General features: G+C 34.8%; 1 protein-coding gene across 1 annotated transcript; it reads right to left on the reverse strand.

The window, feature by feature from the left end:
• Positions 1 to 26,807, reverse strand: LOC127862370 (uncharacterized). Its single transcript, XM_052401460.1, has 2 exons — positions 26,304 to 26,807; positions 1 to 1,162 (listed from the first exon to the last, which is right to left on the reverse strand). Exons 1-2 carry the CDS (start codon positions 26,639 to 26,641, stop codon positions 106 to 108), a joined length of 1,395 nt encoding a protein of 464 aa, XP_052257420.1. The 5' UTR covers positions 26,642 to 26,807; the 3' UTR covers positions 1 to 105.

The following is a 26,807-nucleotide window of genomic DNA, read 5'->3' on the forward strand; positions in this document are numbered from 1 at the left end:
TGGGTCAATATTTGTTGATTAAAAAAATAAATCCCAACTCGGTTCATTTAGTCAATAAAAATTCCCAAATTTGTCATTGTATGGATTTAAAATAACACAATTTGACTAGACTCCTTTGTCCACAATGGCTAGACAAATCCCTGTACATAATACACATGTTATCAGGATGGATTCACCATGATTCTTACCTGTCCAATCAGCTGATCTATCTTGGTAGAGTCTGCAGATCAGTTTGCCATTCAGTGAGTATTTGTACAGTTCTTGACCAGAGGTGACAAAAAGGTCTCCTTCGTGATGGGTAATAAATATACATTCATGTTGTAACTGAAACTTCCTGCCAGAAACAAGCTTTCCCTGGTTGACAGTGATAAACTGGACCTCATGTATGTTACTAGTATTCACAGCCACTGCAACCTCACTGGGTGTGATCAAACAAATGTCCAATGGCCGAGCATTCACATCCCAGTGACTCACCACCTGGTATTGCTGGTTCAGCAGCTTGACATTCTGATTATTCCAGTCTATAACCAGTACCTGCCCATCGGGAAGAACACATATGCCTCTGATATAACATACACCTTTATCACTTGGTATTCTTACATTATGCTTAGTAATACTCTGGACATTAAACACCTTGCCTGACTTCCCCAGCAGAGTCAGTGCCTTCTGTATTATATGCTTACATTTTATGCTGGCTATAAGGCAGAGCTCCTTATTATCTCCAATTTTCTGAACAATTTCATGGAATTGTGACAAGTCATTGTGAAGACTGGTGCATTTATAAATAGAACTTGTAACTGACCCTTTTATGCTTATAACTTCCTCTTTTATATCATTTAGTTCCTTCACAGTAATATTATCAAATTCATTCAAAATAGAAAGAACACTCCAACACATTTCTTCTTTTAAATTATTGCCCGATGTACCCACAGAACTATTAAAACACTTATCTATATTAGTACTTAAATTGCCATGCAATTGTTCTATCATGACTGCCCCATGTTCCTTGTATGTTCTCTGCAATGACTGAACACTGGCCTCCTGATTTATCTGTAGGCTTTTGATTCCCCCCATGACAGTTTCCAGCTCCACTGACAGTCCCTGTAGGTCTGTGGGCTGCGTGTTGGTCAGCTCCGAAATCGGGGTCATTTTACTGCACTTGCTGAAATAAACAATTAATACATGTACATACCAAGGAATAGTCAGTGATATTATGTAATGCTTCAAACAAGTATACATTGTAAAATAAAAACAAACAAGGAAAATAAATGAAAGCGTTTTTCTAAGGCTGGAGGTATATAGATTTGCCCTTTTCCCTTAGTTCTTCCATCTTCGTGACTTTTCTGTTACATATAACTTATATAACACCTATTCCTAAAAAGTTTACGAGAACAGTAAACAGGCATGTGAGTTTGCCCACCTCTATATTTTGGTTCTGTTTTTTTTCAACATAATTTATACAAAACTTACATTTTAAAATATGTGTCGACTGAAACTTTCCATAAATTATTACCATTGTGTTGATATATTTTGCACACCTGCATATTTTGATATGTTTCTTTTCAACATGCCCAGAGTTATGACCCCTTTTTAGCAAAGAAATTAAATTTTTTAATTGTGTTGTGAGAAACTCAAAGAGTACAGCTGATAGTGAGATGAAATTTTATAAAAAATATTAAACACCATGTGAAATACCGCACCTTGATATTTTTGTTAAATTTTGTCATAAGGAGAGTAATGGCCCTATAGGCAAAATATTTTATTTTGTTAATTGTGAGAAGCGTAACTCAAAAAGGATTTTTGATAGGATAGATTGATTACATTCAGGAACATATTTATCATCAGGTAAACTCATACAACTCCATATTTTTGTTAATAATTGTTAAACATTAAGGTAGTAGTGAAACAAATTGGATTGTAGAGGTATCCATGTACTAAGAACAAATTTCTAGTTGCTTATATTGTTTTTACAGCTGGTATTGTTAACGTTGAACAAGCGAGAAAAGATCATTAATGCTCCCCCACCCCACAAAAAACAGGCATGACTTATTATTAAAGTCTATTCCCAATATTTTTAAATAATTACAACTCCTGTTACATTCATATGAATGCTGCATTATGATTGGATTTGTTCATGTGACCAATTTTTCATTTTCCGATGAACCCACATCGTATTCAAATTAAAACATGAATCTCATAGCGCTACTTTTTGATCATAAACAAGTTGCCGAATTGACGTAATGTTTTGCGCGAAACTTAGGCCAGAGTTTTTTAATAAAATGATTTTCGGACCCGCCAACTCTTATTTTTGACGAAACCAAAAAAAAATAAAAAATTATATAATTTCAATCTCGGATTTTTTTTTCGGGTGCCAAAAGCCAGGTTTTAGACACAAAACGCGTGTTGGGTTTTAGAGAAGTGATTTATTTAAAGCGTTTACCGATATCGCATTTAAATGTATCATAAGCGCTTTTGTAACATCGATCATTTTTACTGAAAACATGCAAAATGGTGGCGAGACCACGATGACTTTATACTGGTTTGGACTTCTTATTTACCAGGATGCTACAACAATAAAAAACAATTTATCAAAGCCACAAGTGGCCAAACAATTGGCGATGTTGTGCGCAAACATGTTGTTAACGAACACGACGAACTCGCTTCACTTGAAGCGTCTAAGTCAATGATTGACACAGATAAGGTTAAGTGTGACCCAACTATGCCAGTGAATGTTTTGGTCGAGAGCGACTTAAAATGCATACATGCTATTTTAAAGTACCAAACCCCACAGGATCGTAGTATTATAAAAGAAAATGCATTTGATGTCCTAATGGCGATGAGGAGGAATTACTGCTACCTTCCATCTGCCAGGTAAACCATATGTAAAGTATTTAAGAAATTTTACAATTTTAAGCGGGTATATACGATTTTGTCAAATATTTATGAATTTATATAAAATGTGTAAAAAAATTATTATATATATATTTCAATATAAATTAAAATAAAAGTGATGAAGAACATGTGTCGAAAAATGCGAAATAAGCCAGATATCTGAAATAGAAAACGGCTGTACAGCCGAATTCGCCACCATGTATACCATACATGTGCGATGTGCATATAAACTTAGTTTAACGGTTTATTTGAATTCCTGCAATGATATCTATTCATACGACACACGAACACTATCTCCGATCCTAATACAAAGACGAATGCTTCGGTTATTGTAGGAAAATATGTACGTCACTATCGGCTCATGGCGCTAATTTGTCTTTGCTACATTTTATGAAATTCGGCTTTAATGTATATTTTTTCTTGCCTATTTTGTGGTATTGTAACATATTTTATCAATATATTACAATTAAACACATATAAAAAATCGTATATACCGTCTTTAATATATGCAATATATTCATTATTTGGCAAACCTGTCATTGCAATTAGCATGCTGACCAAAAGTAATGATTTTATTTATTTTTTATATTAACCCTTTCAGTGTGAGAAACGAATTTTGAAGGCCCAAACTGTTTGCTATTCTGATAGTATTCTTTGAAAAAAAATCGAAGAAAATGCTATTAAATTGTAGCAATTCAGCAGACGCCATTTAAGCAGACTACAAATTTCCAAGCATGCAAAGGGTTAATTGCTTTATAATTGATAAAATACAAATCTGTTTTGATAGTCTTGGCAAGGTGGTATATTTGACTTTAATAGTGACTTTTAAAAGATCTGTTCTTCATCAAAATGTAACATTGAAGGACATACTGTAGCCACTTTTTTCAAGGTACAATGTATTAAATTGAACTCATGTGTCATAACCATGAAGTGTAGATTTGCCGTACACTTTCCATCACAAGTGAACTATCTATCTATTTATACTGTCAATCAACCTTTCAAGCATTATAGGCAGATATGGACATTATCGAGTCCGTTTCTTGGGAAGAACCAGTACTTGGTGTCTATGGAGGAGATAATGAGAACGCTCCCCCATTTAATAAATCCAGATATTCTTGTTCAGTTATAATGTAAATATGCAGGGGTGTGATTGAGGCAAAGTCAGAGGGGAGGAAAATTCTGTTTACTGATTTTGACTACGCGAATGGCGCGCATAACACAATGACAAACATAAAAACAGACATTAAAATAAACAACTTTTTGTATTCATAACAATATTTCTTTATAAAAACCTGTTAAACTTCACATTAATCATACTGAGGATGCAAAGTAAACAGTGAAGCAAGTATTTATTGTAAGAAATAGCAGCAGTTTTTAATGTATTGAATGACAGTTAATAGACTAAATATAAACAATCACATTCAGGGATTTTTTTGGCCAGAAATTACAGCCGATATTCGGCTGCTTCCCAATTGCAAAAGATGACGTTTTTTCCTAAAAATTTGATTAAAATTTCCCCAAAAAAGACAAAATTTTCCCAATAAAGCAAATAAGATTACAATGTTATTTAGCAATAATTTCGAACGAGTGCCGATCGAGTTGCCGAGTCGTCGCCGAACAACAACTGACTTACGTATTTTTTGCGAATTTAGCCGAATCATTTTACGTTGCTATCCACATCTCTCTCTATATTGCGGAGGATACCGACGATAGTCAATGTATCCCGATTGTAAACGCCTGTTTTTACACAAGCCAAAGATGGCGGCAAGCAGACGAGAAATTTACAATGAGCGGCGAAAATGATAAATAACATTCAAATTAACAACGGATATCATATGGTTATTACGGAATAATTTAATGCGTGTGTCAATTAACGCAAAATACAACTTTTGAGATAAAAACATCAAATATTTATTACAAATCTTCACAGTGAATGTGCATCACGGAAATCAGTGTTGGGAAATTGGAGTTAGTCTACCGTTACTCACAAAGTTAATGCATTTAAGATGAGTAGACTATCGTTCGAAAATGGAAAGAGACAAACATGATATGATTTATATGTTAGTGGATCTGTGTAAAATCAGATTCATATGCATATTCTGCTTTATTGTGTTTGTCACGCTTTACAGTTTACTGAAATAGCATTGAAGTGCAAGATCATGAAGATGTTGAAAGGTAAAGAAATGAAATACATTATTTTAACTCTATTTAATACATCATTGACATAGCAAGACCACTAAAGCGTTTTTTTTTATAAATATTTGTTAATGTTTTCACCATATGATATTTAATTTAAAAGAATACTGAATTAAATTCTTACTGTTAAAGAGGTTATAATTAAATGGTATATTTAAGAATCTATATAGATTGTTGCAAGTTCAATATGAATGTGGAAGGATATTAACTTAACATTGTCTTCATTGTAAGAACACATTAAATTAGCACTTTATAATATACACTACGCGCCCCGCGATTTTTGCCTAAATCACCGACCACCGCGTTTGGGCCAACGTGGCAAGTCGCAGTGATTCGCCGCAAATCGCTGTGAATCCACTCTGTGGTTGATTCACGGTGATTCCGCCGTGATTTCACTGCGACCATCTGGCGATAAAGATCAGCTGTAGAATCATTGCGAAACACCGCAAATCGCGGTGACTACTAGACTTAGATCACATTGGATCGCGAAAATGTATTCAAATATGAAAGTAAACACCATACTTGTTGAATGTCGAATCCTGATTTCCAAACAATATCTTTATTTGTTGAAATGACAATTGTACAGTACGGCTCACACAAAACCAACAAAGTTCGCAGCTACAGATTCTTTTGTTCTGGAAGTTTCTCTGCAGCCACAACGAGTATTCACTCCGAAAGAAACAGGTACAGATAATAACCTGATATTTTTACTTTTACGCGATTGTTTTAACATTTCGTCAGCTTCTCTGCATACTTCATACAATTACCATCGGATGTCATCTGTCAATGATTGTGTAGGTCATTAACCATACCGAAGAAATTTACATAGTTTAATATCGGAAATGAGACTTGCTTTAAACGTCGAAATAAAAGATATCTATTTGCTTAAGAGTTGCTAAAGTACACAGACGACACAAATATAAATAATGTCGACCATTTGAATAAAATCAAATGTTGGTTTATTTGTAAAATAAATACTTTCACTTCGTCCCGATTTTCAGAAAATGACTTAAATGTGCATCTAAATTTAAATTTACACATTGCTTCAGTTAATGTACGCGTCTCCAATCGCCATGCTTTGGGCTGCTAGATCTATTTAATAAAATAGTAGCGTGTAAAATTAATTTAATGGAACATTAGTAAACGTTTGTCAATTTCTCGAGCAATGTTGAACAGCCTATACTTTTGAAAATGGAAGCTGTGAGCGTTCGGAATTATCGTTATTTTAAATGTTTCAAACATAGTTTGTTACACTTAAAATTAGGCGGTGAATCGTTTGATTTGGTGGCATTTTGTTTCATTTCGGACCCCATGCAATTTTTCAGATCATAATCTCTGTGCTTTATTACTCGAACTTGTTAGTTTCTGACCACATGTGCTACTAAATGTAACTATCAGACTGTGTATTATGGTCCATGCAAGTTGCTTGGGCCCGTGTTGATGATCCCTAAATGTTAGATAAGCATGTTATGGCACGCCTGAACCACAAAAATGAGAAAAACTAAGTTTAAGTTACTTAAACTAGGTTTTTCTCTACTTAAATTCAATTTAAGTTACTTAATTCGAATTAACGCTGCTTAAAATGAATTTAAGTAGTTTTTGTGGTTCCCGCGGCGTTAACGCTAATTAAAACACCGAAAATGCATTAACGGTGCTTAATGGTAATTTTCTTACTTAAGTTGAATTAATTCAACTTAACAAGGATTTTCTCTATCAATTGTACTATTTTCAATTAAGTTGCGTTAAAATAGGTTTTTCTACTTAAAATATGTTTTTAGTTACACGAATTCAACTTTAGTAAGGAATTTTACTTAAGTTGTAAAGTCGAATTGTTTTGATTGGTCAGTTAATGATCCGGAAGACCTAAGCCAATCAGAAACTATTAAATTAAATTAAAATATCACCTGGGTAATTTCTGATATGTGTACTTTTTGGGATTGTTTACTTATAAGTTCACTGCCAATACTGAGATACTGGAGACTGTTTTTTTTCCATTTAAATACTAAAATCAAAGCCAAAATTTACATGTATAGAATATAATTAAGTTGGATTCGGTGACACGATATAATCTTTAATTTCTACCTGGGACATATAATATAGTCCCAGTTTCTACATACAAGCTGGTATGACTACTCGTATACAAGACAAGTTATTACTACAGGTAAATGCGATATGACCCGGAAATATATAGACGGGCGGATCGTTTTTGATGTTTATTGCATAGTTACTGACTGTCAGCAAAATTTGATGATGAAAGGGTGTTTTGAATGTTATTCCAGACTAAAACAAATTTTAGCTGACTTAAGATTCTAATCCAAATTTATAATATCTGTATTTTTTGCTCGTACCACATGGCAATCTTTTTCTTCCGACCTCGGGCCTGAATTTATTAACAAACCTGACAACCAATCAAAACGCTTGTTTCATATGCTTATTTTCGGACGCGAGTTTTGACTTAACGATAATTAATAATTCAACTTAAGTAAAAAATTTATTACTTAAGTAATAATTAAATACAATTAACGATGCGAAAGCACTTAAATTAATTTTAAGCAGCGTTAAATGCAATTTAAGTAACTTAACGGTAATTAAAATCAATTTTTGTTGTTCGGGCGCACTTAACGAGTTAAACTAAGTTTTTCTCTGCTTAATTCATTTTTCTCACATAAATAGAAAATAACTCTTCTTAACTACTTAATGCATTTAGTAGCGTTAATTCGAATTAAGTTACTTTAATTGAGTTTAAGTAGTGAAAAACTAAGTTTAAGTTACTTAAACTTAGTTTTTCTCTTTTTTGTGGTTCAGGCGTGCCATAGCATGTGCACTGTTGATTAAGTTGGTTAACCGTTTGTACAAAAGTTCTACTGAAAACCGCCGACTGCGTCTTTGTTTTATTATCCAATCAAGCCCCAAACATCCAATATCCGGTGTATTACCATAAACAAACCTAAGATAAGCACGCGTCGTCTGTCAAAACAATGATTGTATGGCTGTTAACATTTTGAAGTAGCTCACACAGTTAATTCCCATATATGCTCTCAGAAAAAGACTTAAATTGCTTAAAACATTTAAAATAACGAATTTTATTTTCATAAGAATTGCTAATATATATATATATAAAAAAGTTTGACAAATTCAATAAACAGATATTGGTTTATTTTCACAAAATAAACTCACTTTCTCGATTCCCAGAAAATGATGTGTACATGTTGCATAAAATCTAAATATAAATTAAGATGTTTATTGGTCGTTGAAGAAGATTATGAACTGTACATGACACTTAAGTGTGTAGTCAGTATACAATATAATAATTGTTTAATAATGAAGGAACTGAAACAGCGTAACGGTTACAATACAGCGTGTATGACATTCTTTAGGACTCTTATCGTCAATATTAACCAGAATTCGCTTTTAAAATGGAAATCGGGCATATGTGGGATTATCGAGCAATGGATAAAGACGGAAGAAGTTGCATGTATGTGATTGAGACAGTTGAAACGTATTCATCGAGGAATCGAGAGACTCGGGGAAAATACGATGATTACATTACAATCAGTTATGAGTTCTCCATGGCTTCAAACTGTTAATTGCATAATCAAAAACGCAATTATCACTCCTCCAGTTGCGGTATCATACCCATAGGTGCGAACACTGTTTTGTTTTATACGCAGCATTTAAAAAGACCAGAATAACCTGTAAGGGACATGGGTGTGAAATACATGTTGACATTTTAAAAAGGCTACTCTCTTATATCAGCCAACAATGCTAATAATCCCATATTGCTATAATCTCTGTGAAGATTAGACACGCACATGTAACGTAGGAAAATCGTTCTTCACCGCGTTGACCATAAGCGCTGTGAATCGCGGTGAATCACCGCGGAGAATTCACCTCGAGATGATATTTATAGCATACACGGTGATCATGCTCGACCTAGCGTGATGAAACGCGCAAGATCGCGTTGATTTTTCACCCGAAATAAAAATAATGACCACTGCGTGTCGGTGATTTAGGCAAAAATCGCGGGACGCGTAGTGTAAAAATGCTGTCAAACATACTTTAATAATTTTAATTCTGTTCTTCTAATCATATTTAAAATCTTTCCCAATTTCATGGTTTATTGTGCTATTTTTCCCAATTTCATGGTTTATCGCGCTAATTTTCCCAATCCAAAAGGCACAGGCTGTAAGAAAAAAAATCAAAAAAAATCACTGACATTTGAGTGTTCTTCTGGTGTTAATGATGAATTAACCGAGTTAAATTAATATATTTAATTTGTTTACCTTTCAATATCTTGCATTTCACATCTTCACTCAGTTCAAAGCTATTTCAGTTAACTGAACAGCGTGACAAACATAATAAAGCAGAATATGCATATGAATCTGATTATACACAGACCCACAGACATATAAAAATCAAATCATGTTTGTCTATTTCCATGTTCGAACAATACTCTCTAAATTGTTTTACTTCGCGAGTAGACTACACTCCAATTTGCAAACACTGGTTTCCGTGACACAAATTCAGTGGGCACATTTCTTAACAAAATATGTGTTGCTTGTATCTAAAACGTAGTCTTTTTTTTGACAAACACATTTCATTATTCCTATCAGACTAGGTGATGTCAGTCGTTTATTCGATTGCTATTTGTTATTTCAATAATCTTAATTTTCTCTTCACAATGGCGCCTTTTGCAAACTAACCACAGAGCGCATTTTAAGAACACGATTTTAATTGGAAGATTGGGAAACGACAGCCAATTATATGGCTCGTTTTAAAAATGCTTAGGTAGAATCTACCAGTGTAAAATGCGGAGAGATTTCGCGGGCCGCGGATATTTCGGGTCGCTTATGAAATACGTTCGCGGAATCGGTGGTAGCCCCTCTCCCACACATTTTTTAAAACGAATTTACGCAAATCTTAGAAGTGACATACAGGACAAACCGATCCGCGGAAATCCGCGGAAAAATCACACCCCTGATATTTACTGCAGATTAAGAGCTCGTTACAGAGACATATACTGTGTACTCTATAATGCGTTTTCAATATATTGTTTCTTTGCATATGTGTGCAAAATTTCCCCCATTGGCCTATTAAAATTGATTTGTACTTGTGTCATGATCATGACTATGTTAACCATTGTTTGGTAATAACATTGTAAGATGATGATAATAATAATTCCATGCCATGCTGTGTGCATGTTTTCTGCGTATTTTTATAAGTTGATAGTATTCATTATAATTTAGTTTCATACTGCATATATTGTAAAAAAAATGTGTTATTCTATCTCTACATAATTCCTCTTTGCTATAAGATTGTAGTGGAAAACTTGTACAACTTTGTGTTTTACAATTTTAAATAACCATTACAAGCTTAATCTTGTTAATTTTGTAACTAATAGATTTTGGTTTGTATTTTCTTTTAATACTCAAGCAACACTTGGCGTGTTTCATTTTTGAATTACATATAAAAGATGTTGTTTTAATAGAGGAATATTAAAGTGCCTAGGCAGTGACATAGGGGATTGGAAAACAGATTAAGATTTTTTAATTTGAAGATTGACTTTGCCAGAGTTTTTTTTAATACAGATGTTCATTTTGTCTTAAAAGGAATTGCTTGCAAAAGACATATTTGCGTGTTTGTGCATTTTCATTTGTAACAGAAACTGTTTCGATTTAAAGAAAATTATGCAACTATAATTATATTCGTATGAAATGCAGGTCTGTTAATAAATGTGTTTATTGCTAAATATTTGTATGAGAATGTTTAGAACATAATAAATTTCATTGACATTTATTATTTTGGTCATGAAATCTAAAAGAACTTCATACCATAACATTTTTAGCATAGTGCATTTTTGGTCACCATCTTTTTTTTTCTTTTTTTTTCCCCGTCCTCCTACTGGACACTTTTTGGAAAAAAATCTGAAAATCATTTTATAAAAAAAACTCTGGCCTTAATGATGTTGCTTTTTATTGGTCAATAACGAATGACGTTATATTTTTTGCACGAACTTCAACGATATTCACGGTTGATGGAGATGAAACCGAAACTGAAAATAGATTCATACGCTAGGTTAAAAAGGACTTGTATGGCCCTTGCCACGATAGAATTGTTGTAATTATAAGAATTGAATAGCATTTTTCTGCATTTTATCGGGGTATGAACTGTCAGGAAAATACGCCTTATTAATAATAAACGCCATCAAAGTTTATGCAAATTAGGCGTAATTTTCCCGACAGTTCATACACAGATGAAATGCAGAAAAATGCTATTCAATTCTTAAATACCGTATACGTGCGCTTATAAGACGCATTTTTAAGAGTCAAATTAATAAGTAAAAGTGGGGGTCGCGTCTTATAAGCGAGATACTTGTGAAAATAAGCGAAATTTTTCAAAATATCGAGTTTACTGGGCTTACGCTGGCCAAGTTGGACACTTGTAAATTGTTTTGAATCATCGCGGCAGCCATTTGCATTTTCTCTAAAGTCTGTATTTGCCCGTACCGTGTATCGGAACGCTATGTTCAGTTACCGATTTACTTGAAATAAAATGTATCGTTATTGATTTTGTTGTCTATTATTTTTTATTTGAATTTTGTTATTTTGGGGTCGTAAGGCGTTATATTGTCCATGGTTATACTTGAAAAGTTTTTATCACCCGATTGTCTGCGCGCGACGTCGTTAAATGTCATATAAATTGGACATAATAGTAAACGTGTGTAAGCGGCGACACGATGCCAAACATGCTTAAAATAACAGCAAAATCAGTTCGCAGTTTGAAACTGTTAATTGTTAAATAAACACGCGATTACAAGTGCTTCTTGACAAATTTGTATCACCTGATCGTCTTTGTTCGACGCTGTTAATTGTCAATTAAGACATATTTGGCAATAAGGGTATCGTCTGAAAATAGTTACCAGTTTGCAACTGTCAATTGTTAAATAAACACGTTCATTCAGACGACCCCCTTATGCCGATGACACCTTATTTATTAGGGACCCACGACAGCGGGAGCAAAGAGCGACCGCATGCAATTATCCACAGGTGGCTTTCTTCTTGACCAGTGATTTCACTCTATCACGCGATTGGCTTATTTTATGAAAGTAGGCATTACCTATAGACAAGGGGCGTAACATTTGCATAATCAAGGTAATCTATATCTGCCTCTTAGTTTTCAATAACCGTCAAACAATACAATTATATATACAAATTACAACTACTGGAATCGTCAAAATGAAACGCAAACGTAACTCTTATGATCTCAAACTCAATGGATGGTACACAGGACGACGAGTTGTTTGTTGATCTTGTGGAAAATCGCGATCAATCTGAGGATGTATCTGCCTGTGCAAAGGTTAGTGATTGCGACGATGATGATGATGATATCGGCGATTGGGTTTACGATGACAATCTCACTAGTGAGGAATTCTACGAACTGTTCGGTGAAAGCGATGATGAGGATTTCGAGGGATTTTAAGATGACTGATACGATCAATTACGAACGTAATATGTTTGAAATTGTTATGGCAAATTGATTAAATACGCAATTGTTAGAAATTGTGTTAATTTGATAATTATTTTTACTGTATGAATAATACTTGAAAATAAATTAAAACCTACTTATATATCATGAAATAAACAAATATTATTTACTTTGTTATTTGATTGTTTTATTTTTCGGACTTGCGTGAATTACTAATTGTATGCCGCGCGAGTTTGAAAAATTCTCAATGTGTTTCTTATTGATTTTCTTCAACATTCTGCCGTTTTTCGGCCGATGAAAACGGCAAAATTTGGCCGCGTCTTACACGCGGGTCAGTCTTAAATCCACCGATTATAAAGTCCGAAATCGGGGTGCGTCTTATAAGCGAGGGCGTCTTATAAGCGCACGTATACGGTAAGCCAGCGATGAAAATCAATATATTGTTCAATAAACTGACTTGAACTGATTTTTGCAAACACATGCTTTAAGTGTATTGAAATTTAATTATTAAATGCATTTACTGATGGCATTACTGTAATATATCTGTACAATGTCCAATGTCTTACAGTGTTATATTATAATTAATAATCTACTTCAAAGATTGTTATAATGGGTATTACAGGTTCTAAAACTGACTTCTAAACATTTATAATTTCATGTTATAAGCTTCTGTGACCTTTTACCTATTGACCTCAAAACAGATTGACCTCTTAATCTTCCTAGATGTAAACATAAAGCATTTTGCATGCCTGTAGGTCAAAGCATTCTCTAGATATCCTGTGGAAACGATTGGTCTACTGACCAACCGACAAACAGACCAAAGGACAGATGCAAATCAAAATAACTCCACATCTTAGAAGAGGTCCTTGATTTCTTAATAGTCTCAGTATGAACAATCTAGCCTGTGATGAGCGGCTTATAACGTGCCACCTGGTCTACTGCATGTATCGCCAAATATGTTTTGTCGTTATTTAACCTATTGCGATTATTTTGCTTTTGTTGTTGTCACATGATCTATTTGTGGAAAAGAAGACGCCATTGTTTCATGTTTTAAAGAAGGATCCAAGACATTGGCCTTTTGTTTATTTATATGTGATATTGAAATTTCATACTTTAGCAAGCCTAGAGCCAATGATTTTTAAAGATTGGGAATATATGAATAATATTTTGCAATTTACTTTATACTAAACGAAATAAGAAAAATGACAACTTTAAAAAAACAAGAGCACCGTCTTGCGAGTGCAGATCGCTCATCTATTTTCTTTTTAAAGGTGAAGGGACTCTCAATTTCAATCACAAAGGAGGGAGGGGTGGAGTGAAGATGGGTGTAAAGTGTGGGGTGTGGACATTTATTACATTATCTTCCAAAAATGCGAAAAAAATGGGAAAAAAAAAATAAAAAAAAATTCCCTTATGATCTCATGAAAGTATTTTAAGTTTGAAAGCAATAGCCTTGATACTTTAGAAGTAAAGTGGATCGAAACACAAATTTTAACCATATATTCAAAGTTACTAAGTCAAAAAAGGGCCATAATTCCGTAAAAATGACAACCAGAGTTATGCAACTTGTCCCTTTACTGTACCCATATGATAGTTTGCGAGTGTTCCAAGTATGACAGCAATATCTATGATACTTTAGGGGTAAAGTGGACCAAAACACAAAACTTAACCAAATTTTCAATTTTCTAAGTATAAAGGGCCCATAATTCCGTCCAAATGCCAGTCAGAGTTACATAACTTTGCCTGCACAGTCCCCTTATGATAGTTAATAAGTGTTGCAAGCATGAAAGCAATAGCTTTGATACTGTAGGAATAAAGTGGATCTAAACACAAAACTTAACAAAATTTTCAATTTTCTAAGTATAAAAAGGGCACATAATTCTGTCAAAATGCCAGTCAGAGTTACATAACTTTGCCTGCACAGTCCCCTCATGATAGTTAGTAAGTGTTGCAAGTATGAAAGCAATAGCTTTGATACTTAAGGAATAAAATGGACCTAAACACAAAACTTAACCAAAATTTTCAATTTTCCAAGTATAAAAAGGGCACATAATTCTGTAAAAATGCACGCCAGAGTTATCTTACTTTGCCTGCCCAGTCCCCCCATGATAGTAAGTAAGTGTACCAAGTTTGAATGCCATAGCATTGATACTTTCTGAGAAAAGTGGACCCAAACGCAAAACTTAACCGGACGCCACGCCAACGCCAAGGTGATGACAATAGCTCATAATTTTTTTTCAAAAAATAGATGAGCTAAAAATGGTTGAAAATATCTTCTCATTATTTGCAAAGAAAATGGTTCAATGGTAGCAAGGCAACAGTAAATCGCTGTTCAAGAGCTGTTTTCACATTTACAAGAGGGCCATGATGGCCCTGAATCACTCACATGACCCATTAAGATCAGATGAAAACTATGACCTCTATTGTCTACAAAAGTTTGTCTATGATTTGACCTAATTTCTGACCCCAGATGACCCAAATACAATCTCAATCCAGATTTCATCAAGATAAACATTCTGACAAAATTTCATAAAGATTGGATGAAAACTGTGACCTCTACTGTCTACACAAACAAATTGTTGACGGCCGGACGCCGGACATCACTCTATCACATAAGCGCACCATATCACTTCGTGACAGGTGAGCTAAAAAGGTTAATTTCCCAATTTTAATGCATTCCAAGACACAAAACACGTCCATGATTGTTTTACACACATTTTTACATTTAAGTGTACTTACATGTTAATATTGAACATGGCAGGGGTCTTGAATGCAATATTTGGTGCCGATATTCGGCCCCATTCCCCCTGTAAAAAAGTATATATTTTTTCCCCATTTCAGACGAAAATTCCCCCTTGGATAAGAAAAAAATCTTAGTGCTGTGTAACCTTGCCGCGCACCTACTTAAGCTGGTACCGGTTTCTGATTCAATAACAACACTTGGTTTAAAATACATCATAAATGAAAATAACTGAAAGACAGTGATTATTCGGGAACAAAAGCTTATATTTGGATACATTTGCAGTGATAATTTTTCATTTTTAACCTATGAATTTTAAAAGTGCACATGTGCTGAAACAATGAGCTTTCTCCAAAAACAATGAGCTTTTTTGGTTTTTAAATTATTAATAAAAAAACTTGAAACATGAACGAATTTTTTATTGATTCATAAGCATTTTAATTATCAAAATAACTGCTATCACTAAAATCACTTAATATTAACACCGAGTTTCGAGTTTGTTATAACTAAAACACATAACATTAACACATAGTTCCAAGTTCAATTCTTTGAATAGAGCCATTTAGTCAAAAACTTGTTCGAAATAGTAGATAGACTTGCCTCGCTGAGGCTCTCGGATGATGCTACATGTTAATTACGTTCGGCAATTCCAAATGCAGCCTTCAAAGTTAATTGATCTTGACGGGGTTTTAAATTTTTTTGGGTGGCATTTTGACAGTTCAGAAAGCGAAAGCAGATGCGAACGTTTGGGTGATTCTACGTCGTCTTATTCAACCTTATAGTTCACGCACAAAGCAGAGAACCAGTATGAAATGCAAATACGAATGATGTAGTGCACATATAGCCGGTGTTACAGTAGAAATCACCTTTTGCGTTCTGATAAAATGCGTAAAAATTCGGGCCGTGTTAAGTATTGACAAGTATCTTTCCAATTTTGTCTTTCTTGAAAATCAATGCGCTTTTTTAGACGCAGATATTTTTTTCACATGGGTTTTTGGTAATTTTAATGCGCAAATAACGCAAAACGCACATGAAAAATTATCACTGCATTTGGTCCTTTTTGTCATGACGCATAATAAACAAGAGCACCGCCTTGCGGGTGCAGACCGCTTATCTATTTTCTTTTTAAAGGTGAAGGGACTCTCATTTTCAATCACAAAGGAGGGAGGAGTGGAGTGAAGAGGGGTGTATAGTGTGGGGTTGTGGACATTTATTACATTATCTTCCAAAAAAGCGAAAAAAAAATAAAAAAAAATCGGGGGGGGGGGGTTGGGGGGGCGATGGGGGGGGGGTTTGGGTGCGAAGGTTGGACGGTATTTCAAACATAACCGTTTTAAAAAAAAAATGGGGGGGGGGTATAGTGTGAGGGTGTGGTGGTAATTTGTGAGATGATCTTTAAAAAAAAAAAAAAAAAAAAAAAAAAAAAAAAAATTGGGGGGGGGTGGGGGGGGGGGTGGGGGGGGGGTGGGGGTATAGTGTGAGGGTGTGGTGGTCATTTGTGAGATGATCTTAAAAAATAAATATTAAAAAATAAAAAAAAATAGGGGGGGAGGGGGGAGGGGGGAGGGGGCACAGGGGATGGTTTGGGTGGAGTCTATTGTGGTATGTCAGGTAAGAGTAGTTTCATCAAAGTATCAATCAAATCTAATCATAAATAAAGAAGTTATGGCAATTTTAGCAAAATTTAATAATTTGACCTTGAGAGTCAAGGTCATTCAAAGGTCAAAGTAAAATTCAAGTTGCCAGGTACAGTAACCTCATGATAGCATGTAAGTATTTGAAGATTGAAAGCAATAGCCTTGATACTTAAGAAGTAAAGTGGATTGAAACACAAAATTTAACCATATATTAAAAGTTACTAAGTCAAAAAAGGGCCATAATTCCGTAACAATGACAACCAGAGTTATGCAACTTGTCCTTTTACTGTACCCTTATGATAGTTTGTGAGTGTTCCAAGTATGAAAGCAATATCTATGATACTTTAGGGGTAAAGTGGACCAAAACATAAATCTTAACCAAATTTTCAATTTTCTAAGTATAAAGGGCCCATAATTCCGTCCAAATGCCAGTCAGAGTTACATAACTTTGCCTGCACGGTCCCCTTATGATAGTTCATAAATCTTGCAAGTATGAAAGCAATAGCTTTGATACTGTAGGAATAAAGTGGACCTAAACACAAAACTTAATCAAATTTTCAATTTTCTAAGTATAAAATGGGCACATAATTCTGTCAAAATGCCAGTTAGAGTTACATAACTTTGCCTGCACAGTCCCCTTATGATAGTTAGTAAGTGTTGCAAGTATGAAAGCAATAGCTTTGATGCTTAAGGAATAAAATCGACCTAAACACAAAACTTAACCAAAATTGTCAATTTTCTAAGTAAAAAAAGGGCACATAATTCTGTCAAAATGCATGCCAGAGTTATCTAACTTTGCCTGCCCAGTCCCCTCATGATAGTAAGTAAGTGTATCAAGTTTGAATGCAATAGCATTGATACTTACTGAGAAAAGTGGAACTAAACGCAAAACTTAACCAAAATTTTCAATTTTTTAAGTATAAAAAGGGCACATAATTCTGTCAAAATGCACGCCAGAGTTATCTAACTTTGCCTGCCCAGTCCCCTCATGATAGTAAGTAAGTGTACCAAGTTTGAATGCAATAGCATTGATACTTTCTGAGAAAAGTGGACCTAAACGCAAAACTTAACCGGACGCAGACGCCAACGCCGACGCCGACGCCAAGGTGATGACAATAGCTCATAATTTTTTTTCAAAAAATAGATGAGCTAAAAAACACATCAAGAGAAAAAGACAAAAAACATTTCTATATCATGCAAGAAAATTGAAATTTAATTGAACCAGAAAACCCTTAGTCCGATTCAAAGTACCGGTCATTAAATTGACGACGAGACAGAACTTAGCAAAACAAATTAAAACAAGGGCTGTTTGTAAAACATGCATGCCCACCCATATGGGCTGTCAGTTGTAGTGGCAGCCATTGTGTGAATACGTTTTATGTCACCCTGACCTTTGACCTAGTGACCTGAAAATAAATAGGGGTCAAATGCCAGCCATGATCGATGTATCTATGAAGTTTGATGATCCTAGGCCTATGATTATTCTTGAGACATCATCCGGAAACAATTTTACTGTGTCGAGTCACCATGACCTTGACCTTTGACCTAGTGACTTGAAAATCAATAGGGGTCATCTGCGAGTCATGATCAATGAACCTATGAAGTTTCATGATCGTAGGCGTAAGCATTCTTGAGATATCATCCGGAAACCATTTTACTGTGTCCGAGTCACCGTGACCTTGACCTTTGACCTAGTGATCTGAAAGTCAATAGGGGTCATCTGTGAGTCATGATCAATGTACCTATGAAATTTCATGATCTTCGGGGTAAGCGTTCTTGAGTTATCATCCAGAAACCATTTTTCTAAGTTGAGTAACCGTGACCTTGACCTTTAACCTAGTGACCTGACAATCAATAGGGGTCCTCCGTGAGTCATGATCAATGTATCTATGAAGTTTCATGATCCTAGGCATAAGCGTTCTCGAGTTATCATTCGGAAACCATTTTACTATTTCGGGTCATTCAGTCCGCTTACTCTGCCTAAGAGCTACTGTTTTCAATGAATTTCTCAGCGAGTGGCCAATATTGATTTTTCCAGCTGTCATTCAAATTCTTCTTGGTTAGCGCATTAGCCAATCGGCGCAGCGCATTAGCCAATCAGCGCACAGGCGGCCGAATACACACTGACCCCATGTGAAGCTATGCAATAAGTATACATTTGTTCACAGATTAATACTGACAAATCTCAACGAATGTAGCGCTGTAGATGAAGCGTAATTAAGTAGTTTTTTAGTTAGAGAAAAAACTTCCACATTAAATTAACAAGGGCTGTTTGTAAAACATGCATGCCCCCCATATGGGCTGTCCGTTGTAGTGGCAGCCAATGCGTGAATACGTTTTTTGTCACTGTGACCTTGACCTTTGACCTAGTGACCTGAAAATCAATAGGCGTCATCTGCGAGTCACGATCAATGTACCTATGAAGTGTCATGATCCTAGGCAAAAGCGTTCTTGAGTTATCATCCGAAAATCATTTTACTATTTCGGGTCACCGTGACCTTGACCTTTGACCTAGTGACCTCAAAATCAATAGGGGTCATCTGCGAGTCATGATCAATCTACCCATGAAGTTTCATGATCCTAGGCTTATGCGTTCTTGAGTTATCATTCAAAAAACATTTTTCTATTTCGGGTCACCGTGACCTTGACCTTTGACCTAGTGACCTCAAAATCTATAGGGGTCATCTTCAAGTCATGATCAATGTACCTATGAAGTTTCATGATCCTAGGCCCAAGCGTTCTTGAGTTATTGTCTGACAACCACCTGGTGGACGCACCGACAGACCGACCGACATGAGCAAAGCAATATACCCCCACTTCTTCGAAGGGGGGCATAATAAAAGATAGTAGAGACCTCTGCAGTACAAAGTTGTTATTCAGCAATTTAATATTAAAGTCCAAGCTTTCCCAGAGTAAGAATAATGTGATGTTGTACATGAAGTCTAATTTTGGCATGATTTTCAACTGTTAATGAAATACATGAGAAATATGTTTTTGTTGCTAAAATTTTCTTATCTTTCTTTGAATAATTTAATCTGGAAATGATTTTGAAAATTTGGATAACACATTCAATTATACGCCCTCAATCTGTAAAATCTGCGGCCGAAAACATGGAAAGTATACTTTTTTCCCCTTGGGGAGGGGGGGGGGGAGGGAATTCCCCGATTAAAAAAAAAAGATTACTATATCTCAATTCTATTTCAATTTAATCTTGTCAAACATACTTAATTATAAAAAAAAAGAAATGAATATAGTGCAAACATGTACAAATGTAATATTGAGAGAGTAAGTAAAACAATTCCCAAAAAAGGGAAACGCCGCGAAAATTCCCACACATGAGGGTAGCGACCCGCTTCCCCTAAAATGGATTGAGGGCCCTGTAGGCATTTGAAAATACTTAAATTTAATAATGTAATACCAATGGTCATAACACATAATGCAATAAGTAGTTTATAAATAACATGTTTTGAGATTGCCAAACTATGCATACATATAGGTCTACATGCATCAATGATCTGACAGCTTATATCGCGATTCGGAATGAAGTGTCCTCAGTAAAATTTACATCTCAGAAACCAACTTTCACTTTCGCAAACTTTTCTGAAAGGACGTAAATGTCACATTTTAAATTCAGTTGTTGATTTGTTGTAATTTCAATAGATGCAGAATCCTGCATTTTGCCTATTTCCAGTAACTGTGACCTTCACTTGTGACCTTGACCTTTGACATAGTGACCTCAAAGTCAATAGGGGTCAACTGCGAGTCATGATCAATGTACCTATGAAGTTTCATGATCCTAGGCCCAAGCGTTCTTGAGTTATCATCCGGAAACCACCTGGTGGACATACCGACCGACCTACCGACATGAGCAAAGCAATATACCCCCTCTTCTTCGAAGGGGGGCATAATAAGCCATCAATGAAAGTCATTATATTGTTCACAACCACCTGTCTTAAGTGGATTAAAAGTAAATTAATGAAAGCATTTAATAAGGGCAGTACTGTGATATATATGAAGAATGTCCAAATGTCCTACATGTACAGTGTTTTATCAAAATTGAAAATCTGTTTAAACAAGGGCTGTTTGTAAAACATGCATGCCATCCATATGGGCTGTCCGTTGTAGTGGCAGCCATTGTGTGAATACGTTTTTGTCACTGTGACCTTGACCTTTGACCTAGTGACCTGAATATCAATAGGGGTCATCAGCGAGTCTTGATCAATGTACATATGGCAAAAGCGTTCTTGAGTTATCATCCCGAAACTATTTAACTATTTTGGGTTACCATCTGCAAGTCATGATCAATCTACCTATGAAGTTTCATGATCCTAGGCATATGCGTTCTTGTGTTATCATCCGGAAACCATTTAACTATTTCGGGTCACCATGACCTTGACCTTTGACCTAGTGACCTCAAAATCAATAGGGGTCATCTGCGAGTCATGATCTATGTACCTTTGAAGTTTCATGATCCTAGGCCTAAGTGTTCTTGAGTTATCATCCGGAAACCACCTGGTGGACGGACCGACAGACATGTGCAAAGCAATGTACCCCCTCTTCTTTGAAGGGGGACATAAATATGGTTATGATTGGTATTACAGGTACTAAAACTGACTGCGACACCTTTATACATGCAATTTCATGTTATAAGCATCTGTGACTTTTGACCTCTTGACCTTAACATGGATTTACCTCTAAATCTTCTTCCATGCAAAAATAAAATATGTTGCATGGTTGTAAGTCAAAGCATTCCCTAGATATCATGTGGAAACAATTTGTCTACAGACCAACTGACAAATGGACCAAAGGACAGATGCAAAGCAAAATAACCCTGCTCCTTAAAAGAGGGTCCTCTATTTCTAAATAAAATCTCAGCATGAACAATCAAGCCTGTAATGAGTGGCTTATGACATGCAACCTCATGGTCTACTATGTCCCAACATGTTGTGTTGTTATTTTACCTATTGTGATTACTTTGCTTTTGTTGTTGTCACATGATCTATTAGTGGAAAAGAAAAGACACCATTGTAAATTGTTTTAAAGGAGGATCTGAGAGATTGGTCTATTGTTTATTTATATGTGATATTGAAATACCATACAGTAACAAGCCTAGTGGCAATGTTTTTTTAAATTGGGATATATGACTAATAATTTTGCAATTTAATTTATACTACACAACCTAAGAAAAATTTCAACTTTTTAAAAATTTGTTGAAAATATACCGGTACTTTAATTGTATTTGCATTATTTGCAAAAAAAAAGAGTTAAATGGCAGCAAAGCAAGAGCCAATCAATGTTCATGAGCTATTTTCAAATTGAAAATGTTAATTTCCTAATGGTAATGAAATCCAAGATACAAAACATGTTTATGATTATGTGTAACGCACATTTTTTAAAGTATTAAAAGTGTACTTAATATTGAACATAGTGGACTGCACATTTTCAATACACACAGACCAATGTCTAAAGTAAAAAAGTTTGCATATAATATTCAAATTCAACTAGAAATATATAAAGTAAACTTTTTTTCGTAGAAATGAAAATGACAGGTAACACTAATGCGTAAAGATGCCATTTAACAAAACAAGTGTTATATGAACAGTGTACTAAAAAAATCCTCTAAAATAATATACCGTAAATCTACGAATATAATACGCACTTTTTTACCTGCCGATTTTTTCTTCAAATAGGGGGTGCATATAATATACGAGTTTAGAGCAGAACAAAATTTTTCCTGTGCAAATTTTCAACTTAATCGCTGTTATTCGCTTTGTGGCAGCCATTTTGAACTACACCATTACATCAAAGGGATGCAACAGGGCTCGTGCTGTCGTTTGCCATTTGAGTCATTTGTGAAAATATTGAGAATTTGGCTCAATAAAAATCTTATTTGTGAAAATGCCAAAATCTAGTAAAATTTCATTGAAAACATCTGCCATTTATATTGGACTGGTTTTCTATATTTGTCTCTTTGTTTTAATGAAAGTGTTCGCAATTCGAACAGTAAACAAAACCCTGTCTGTACCCGATTATGAGACATCGCTTGACCTTATTGTTGTTGAAGTGCGCATGGTAGCTGGCCAATCAACATTGAGCTCGCTTACACATGAAATGACGTTGTCGAATGAAACGTGAGAACAGGAGGAGCTATCGAATAATATTGGGTCATTCATGCGTAGCCACTGCTGTATACTTGGAATACACAGTTAAAATCATCGCCTGCCTACAAAATAGCGACTGGACGATAAATCGTATAAAGAGATTAGCAAATGAAAAAAAAACTGACAATACCCTTAAATAAATATTTCTGAGCTGACCACTATTTATCTTTCTACCGCATATTTAAAATATCAAAAGTAAAGAGTGGTAATTAAATAATTAGTTTTACGATGCTAATAGAGTCTATTACACCTGTCTGCCGATTGCCGAATTAAATTGAAAGGTGATATTTAATTAATTTGTTTTTTACTCCCAAACTAACCTTAATGACAGCAGCATATTTTAATGAAAGAGATCATGAAAAACAAGAGCGGTTTAATTGTATTTAAAGTTATATTAATAAATCGAGTTTGTAACACTTCGGAAAAGTAATTCATCTAGACAACTATAAACACGGAAGTAACCATTTTGTCTTCTTATTACTTTATTATTATTATAATTATTATCGTCCCAAATATTGTCAAACTGAATTAAATGTGAAAACAAAAAACAGCGTCTCTGCTTCTTTCTTTTGTAATTATGACTGCTTAACCCGGATGTCAGCAAGGGCCCCGTGTGTTATCGGTAACAATCAATGGTAATATAAACAACAGACAGAGATATTTATTATGCAACTGTCATAACAACAGCATTATAACACATCCCGATCAATATACCGGGGTATTACTGTGAAACAGATAGTTGACAACACCAAATTGATTTGCTATTTTCACAACACAAAAATATATTGACATTTTTTTTTCGGAAATAGCCAATTTCGGAAACTGATTTTTTTAGTGCGTATTTTACTCGGATTTTCAATTTTTACCAATAAATTTTGACCAAACTCGGGAGTGCGTATTATGCACGAGGGCGTATTATATTCATTGATTTACGGTATGTTCTTTCACAGATAATAATTATTTATTACAAGAGCTGTAACCATATGATGACATATGTCCCCCTATGAACGCTTTGATAGTAGTTATGAGCATTTTTCGAAACCTAAACGCAGATTTTGAAACCTAAACGCGGACCCTAAGTTCAAGGTCAAGGTCAAATGGGTCAAATTGTGTGCGTATGAAAAGTCCATATACACATGCATACCAAATATGAAGGTTACATCTGAAGCGACATGTATAGTAGTTATGAGGATTTTTTGAAACCTTAACACAAAAGTGTGACGGACAGACAGACAGACAGCAGACAATCCGATCACTTTATGCCTCCTTCGGGGGCATAAACATGTGATTCGTAAAGTGTTTGCTAGGTTTTACTATAGCCATATAAGGGAAATAGCCTCATCCCCTGGCGGACATGTCTTTCAACCAAGCAGAACCATTTTCAAATCAAGTAAGAAATCAAGAAACAAATGTTCTGACAAAATTTCATGAAGATTCAACAGTTAATATCACTTTTAGAGTGTTAACAATCTTTAATTTTAATTTGATATTTCTACTGTGTTTTTGACCTCACACAATCCAGTTTCGATTTGGCCATGATATAATGGAGACAATGTTCTGACAAAGTTTCATGAACATTTGACGGTTAATACACTGCAACTCCAATATATCACGGTCCGTTATATCGCGTTGTCCAATATATCGCGAATCGGCTATGGCTCCCAAAAATCTGACGAGCATAATCCTTAAATAAAATGTTTTTATCTGAGAATTTGATGCATTAAAATCCGTTTCAAGCAAGTATTTTTCCCTTTTTTCACCAACTTTAATCCAACAGTCATAATCCAGTTTTGACCAGATTGTTTGCTTACATTGTACATCACATTAACACCTGTGTACTGCGATAAACAAAAGACCCATTTGTCAAACATGGCAGGTCATTTCGGGTGTTACAATTCTCTATTGAATTTGCTTTGAACTGCGGAAACGCACCAGTGCACACATGAAGGTGTACACAATTATAACAGTAAATGTCACAAGTCAATACTGACCTATCTCAACAATCTGTGTGCGTTAGATACAGTATACAATATAGATCAGTTAGTCACAATGCTCTACTATTAAACCCCATGCTGTGCATGCTTTTCATGAGAAATGAATGACGTCATTTTGTACATGGGTCTAATTTGTGCATGCTTTCTTGAACAATAAAACTCGGCAATGTTTTTCGGATTAAAAATTTAATTATACGCATTTGAAAATACTCACATGGAATAATGTTTTGTGTTATACCAATTAATGACATATGGATATAACACAAACTTGAATAAGGTTGGTAAAAAGCGTGTTTTGAGATTGCATAATGATGCTAATGTATACATATACATGCATACATAAACTGACAATTTATATCGCGCGCCGGATATATCACGGTCGCGATCTTTGGACCCCTTCAACCGCGATATATTGGAGTTGCAGTGTATGACTTCTTGAGTGTTAGCATGCTTTTTCTTTTGTTCGACCTATCAACCTAGTTTTTTACCTCACATATTCCAGTTTAGAACTTGGACATGAAATTATTGGGAGAAAATTTAATGTTCTGACTAGGTTATGAAGATTGGAAAATAAATGTAGCCTCTAGATTGTAAACTAGGAAAATGATGAAAATAGACTATGCATGAAGACAGACTAAGGAGATTACAAAATTTAACCATGAACTCAGGCGAGCTTAAAATAAGAAGACAATTTTTGTTATTTATAAATATTGAAAACTGTGTCTTTTCTGGTTGCCTTAAAGTTATATACCCAGAAAGTGCTTCTTACCTAAAGCATATTAATGAGGTTGTCAGAAAAAGACCTGGTTTTGTTGAAATTTTCTTGAAGGCTATGAAATATATGCATACTGGGTGTTGGGTAAATCACCTGCCCTACTTTTAATAACAATCCATAGAGCACGTAAACCCGCCAGTCACTTTATCTAGGTAATCAATGAAAACACATGCAGTTAATTTGAGTGCATTATTTTTTTATTTAAAGCGAGACTATATGATTTGTATATGTGTTAAATTGTAATATATTGATACAAATTTGTTAGACCAGTTAGTGGATTTGAAAATGAACATGGACTTGGCATAAAAGACTCTTTTTTTGGGTTTACATCATGATGAATATGGATTTAAAAGCCTAACTTTCTATATAATATATTTTGCAATCATATTGTACTAATAACTAAACAACTGAAGAGTTACATACCTGTGTTGATCAGATACACACTTAGGGCAGCACAGCTGTTCGTGCAAGTTGCAGAACTTGTCAATTGTATGGTCCTTATGAACATCACAAGTTTGTAGAAAATCAACCACCTTTTTTGAAACTGGCCATTTATCTATTTCGACCCTTCCAAATGTAGTATGCTTAGCCAAGGCATTACCATGTGGATCAATACAGTTTCCACAATAAAACCGTTCACACTGTTTACAATAGAAATCAGCACTTTTCTCAACATTAGTCTTGTCTTCACAGGCATTACAAATATAGTCCTTCACTTCATGCGAACCCAGCTCAACTGGAGACTGAGAACTTGTTGCCATTTCATAAATTAACTGGTTTTAACAAAGTCACTTTCTGACACTATAATTACAAACAAGCCTGCATCAGTATAGAAACATAATATACATACACATATATTATATATTATTTACATTTGATCAACATTTAACACTTTTAACTTTTAGAAAATTGGATGTGAACTGGTAA

The sequence above is a fragment of the Dreissena polymorpha genome, chromosome 16 (genome assembly GCF_020536995.1).
Source record: "Dreissena polymorpha isolate Duluth1 chromosome 16, UMN_Dpol_1.0, whole genome shotgun sequence".
NCBI classification, from domain to species: domain Eukaryota; kingdom Metazoa; phylum Mollusca; class Bivalvia; order Myida; family Dreissenidae; genus Dreissena; species Dreissena polymorpha.

Coding starts and splice junctions, on each gene's coding strand:
- LOC127862370 (XM_052401460.1), bottom strand. CDS start 26,641: ATGGCAACAAGTTCTCAGTCTCCAGTTGAGCTGGGTTCGCATGAAGTG. Junction 1,163..26,303: donor TGTGTATCTGATCAACACAG/GTATGTAACTCT, acceptor TGTTTATTTCAG/CAAGTGCAGTAAAATGACCC.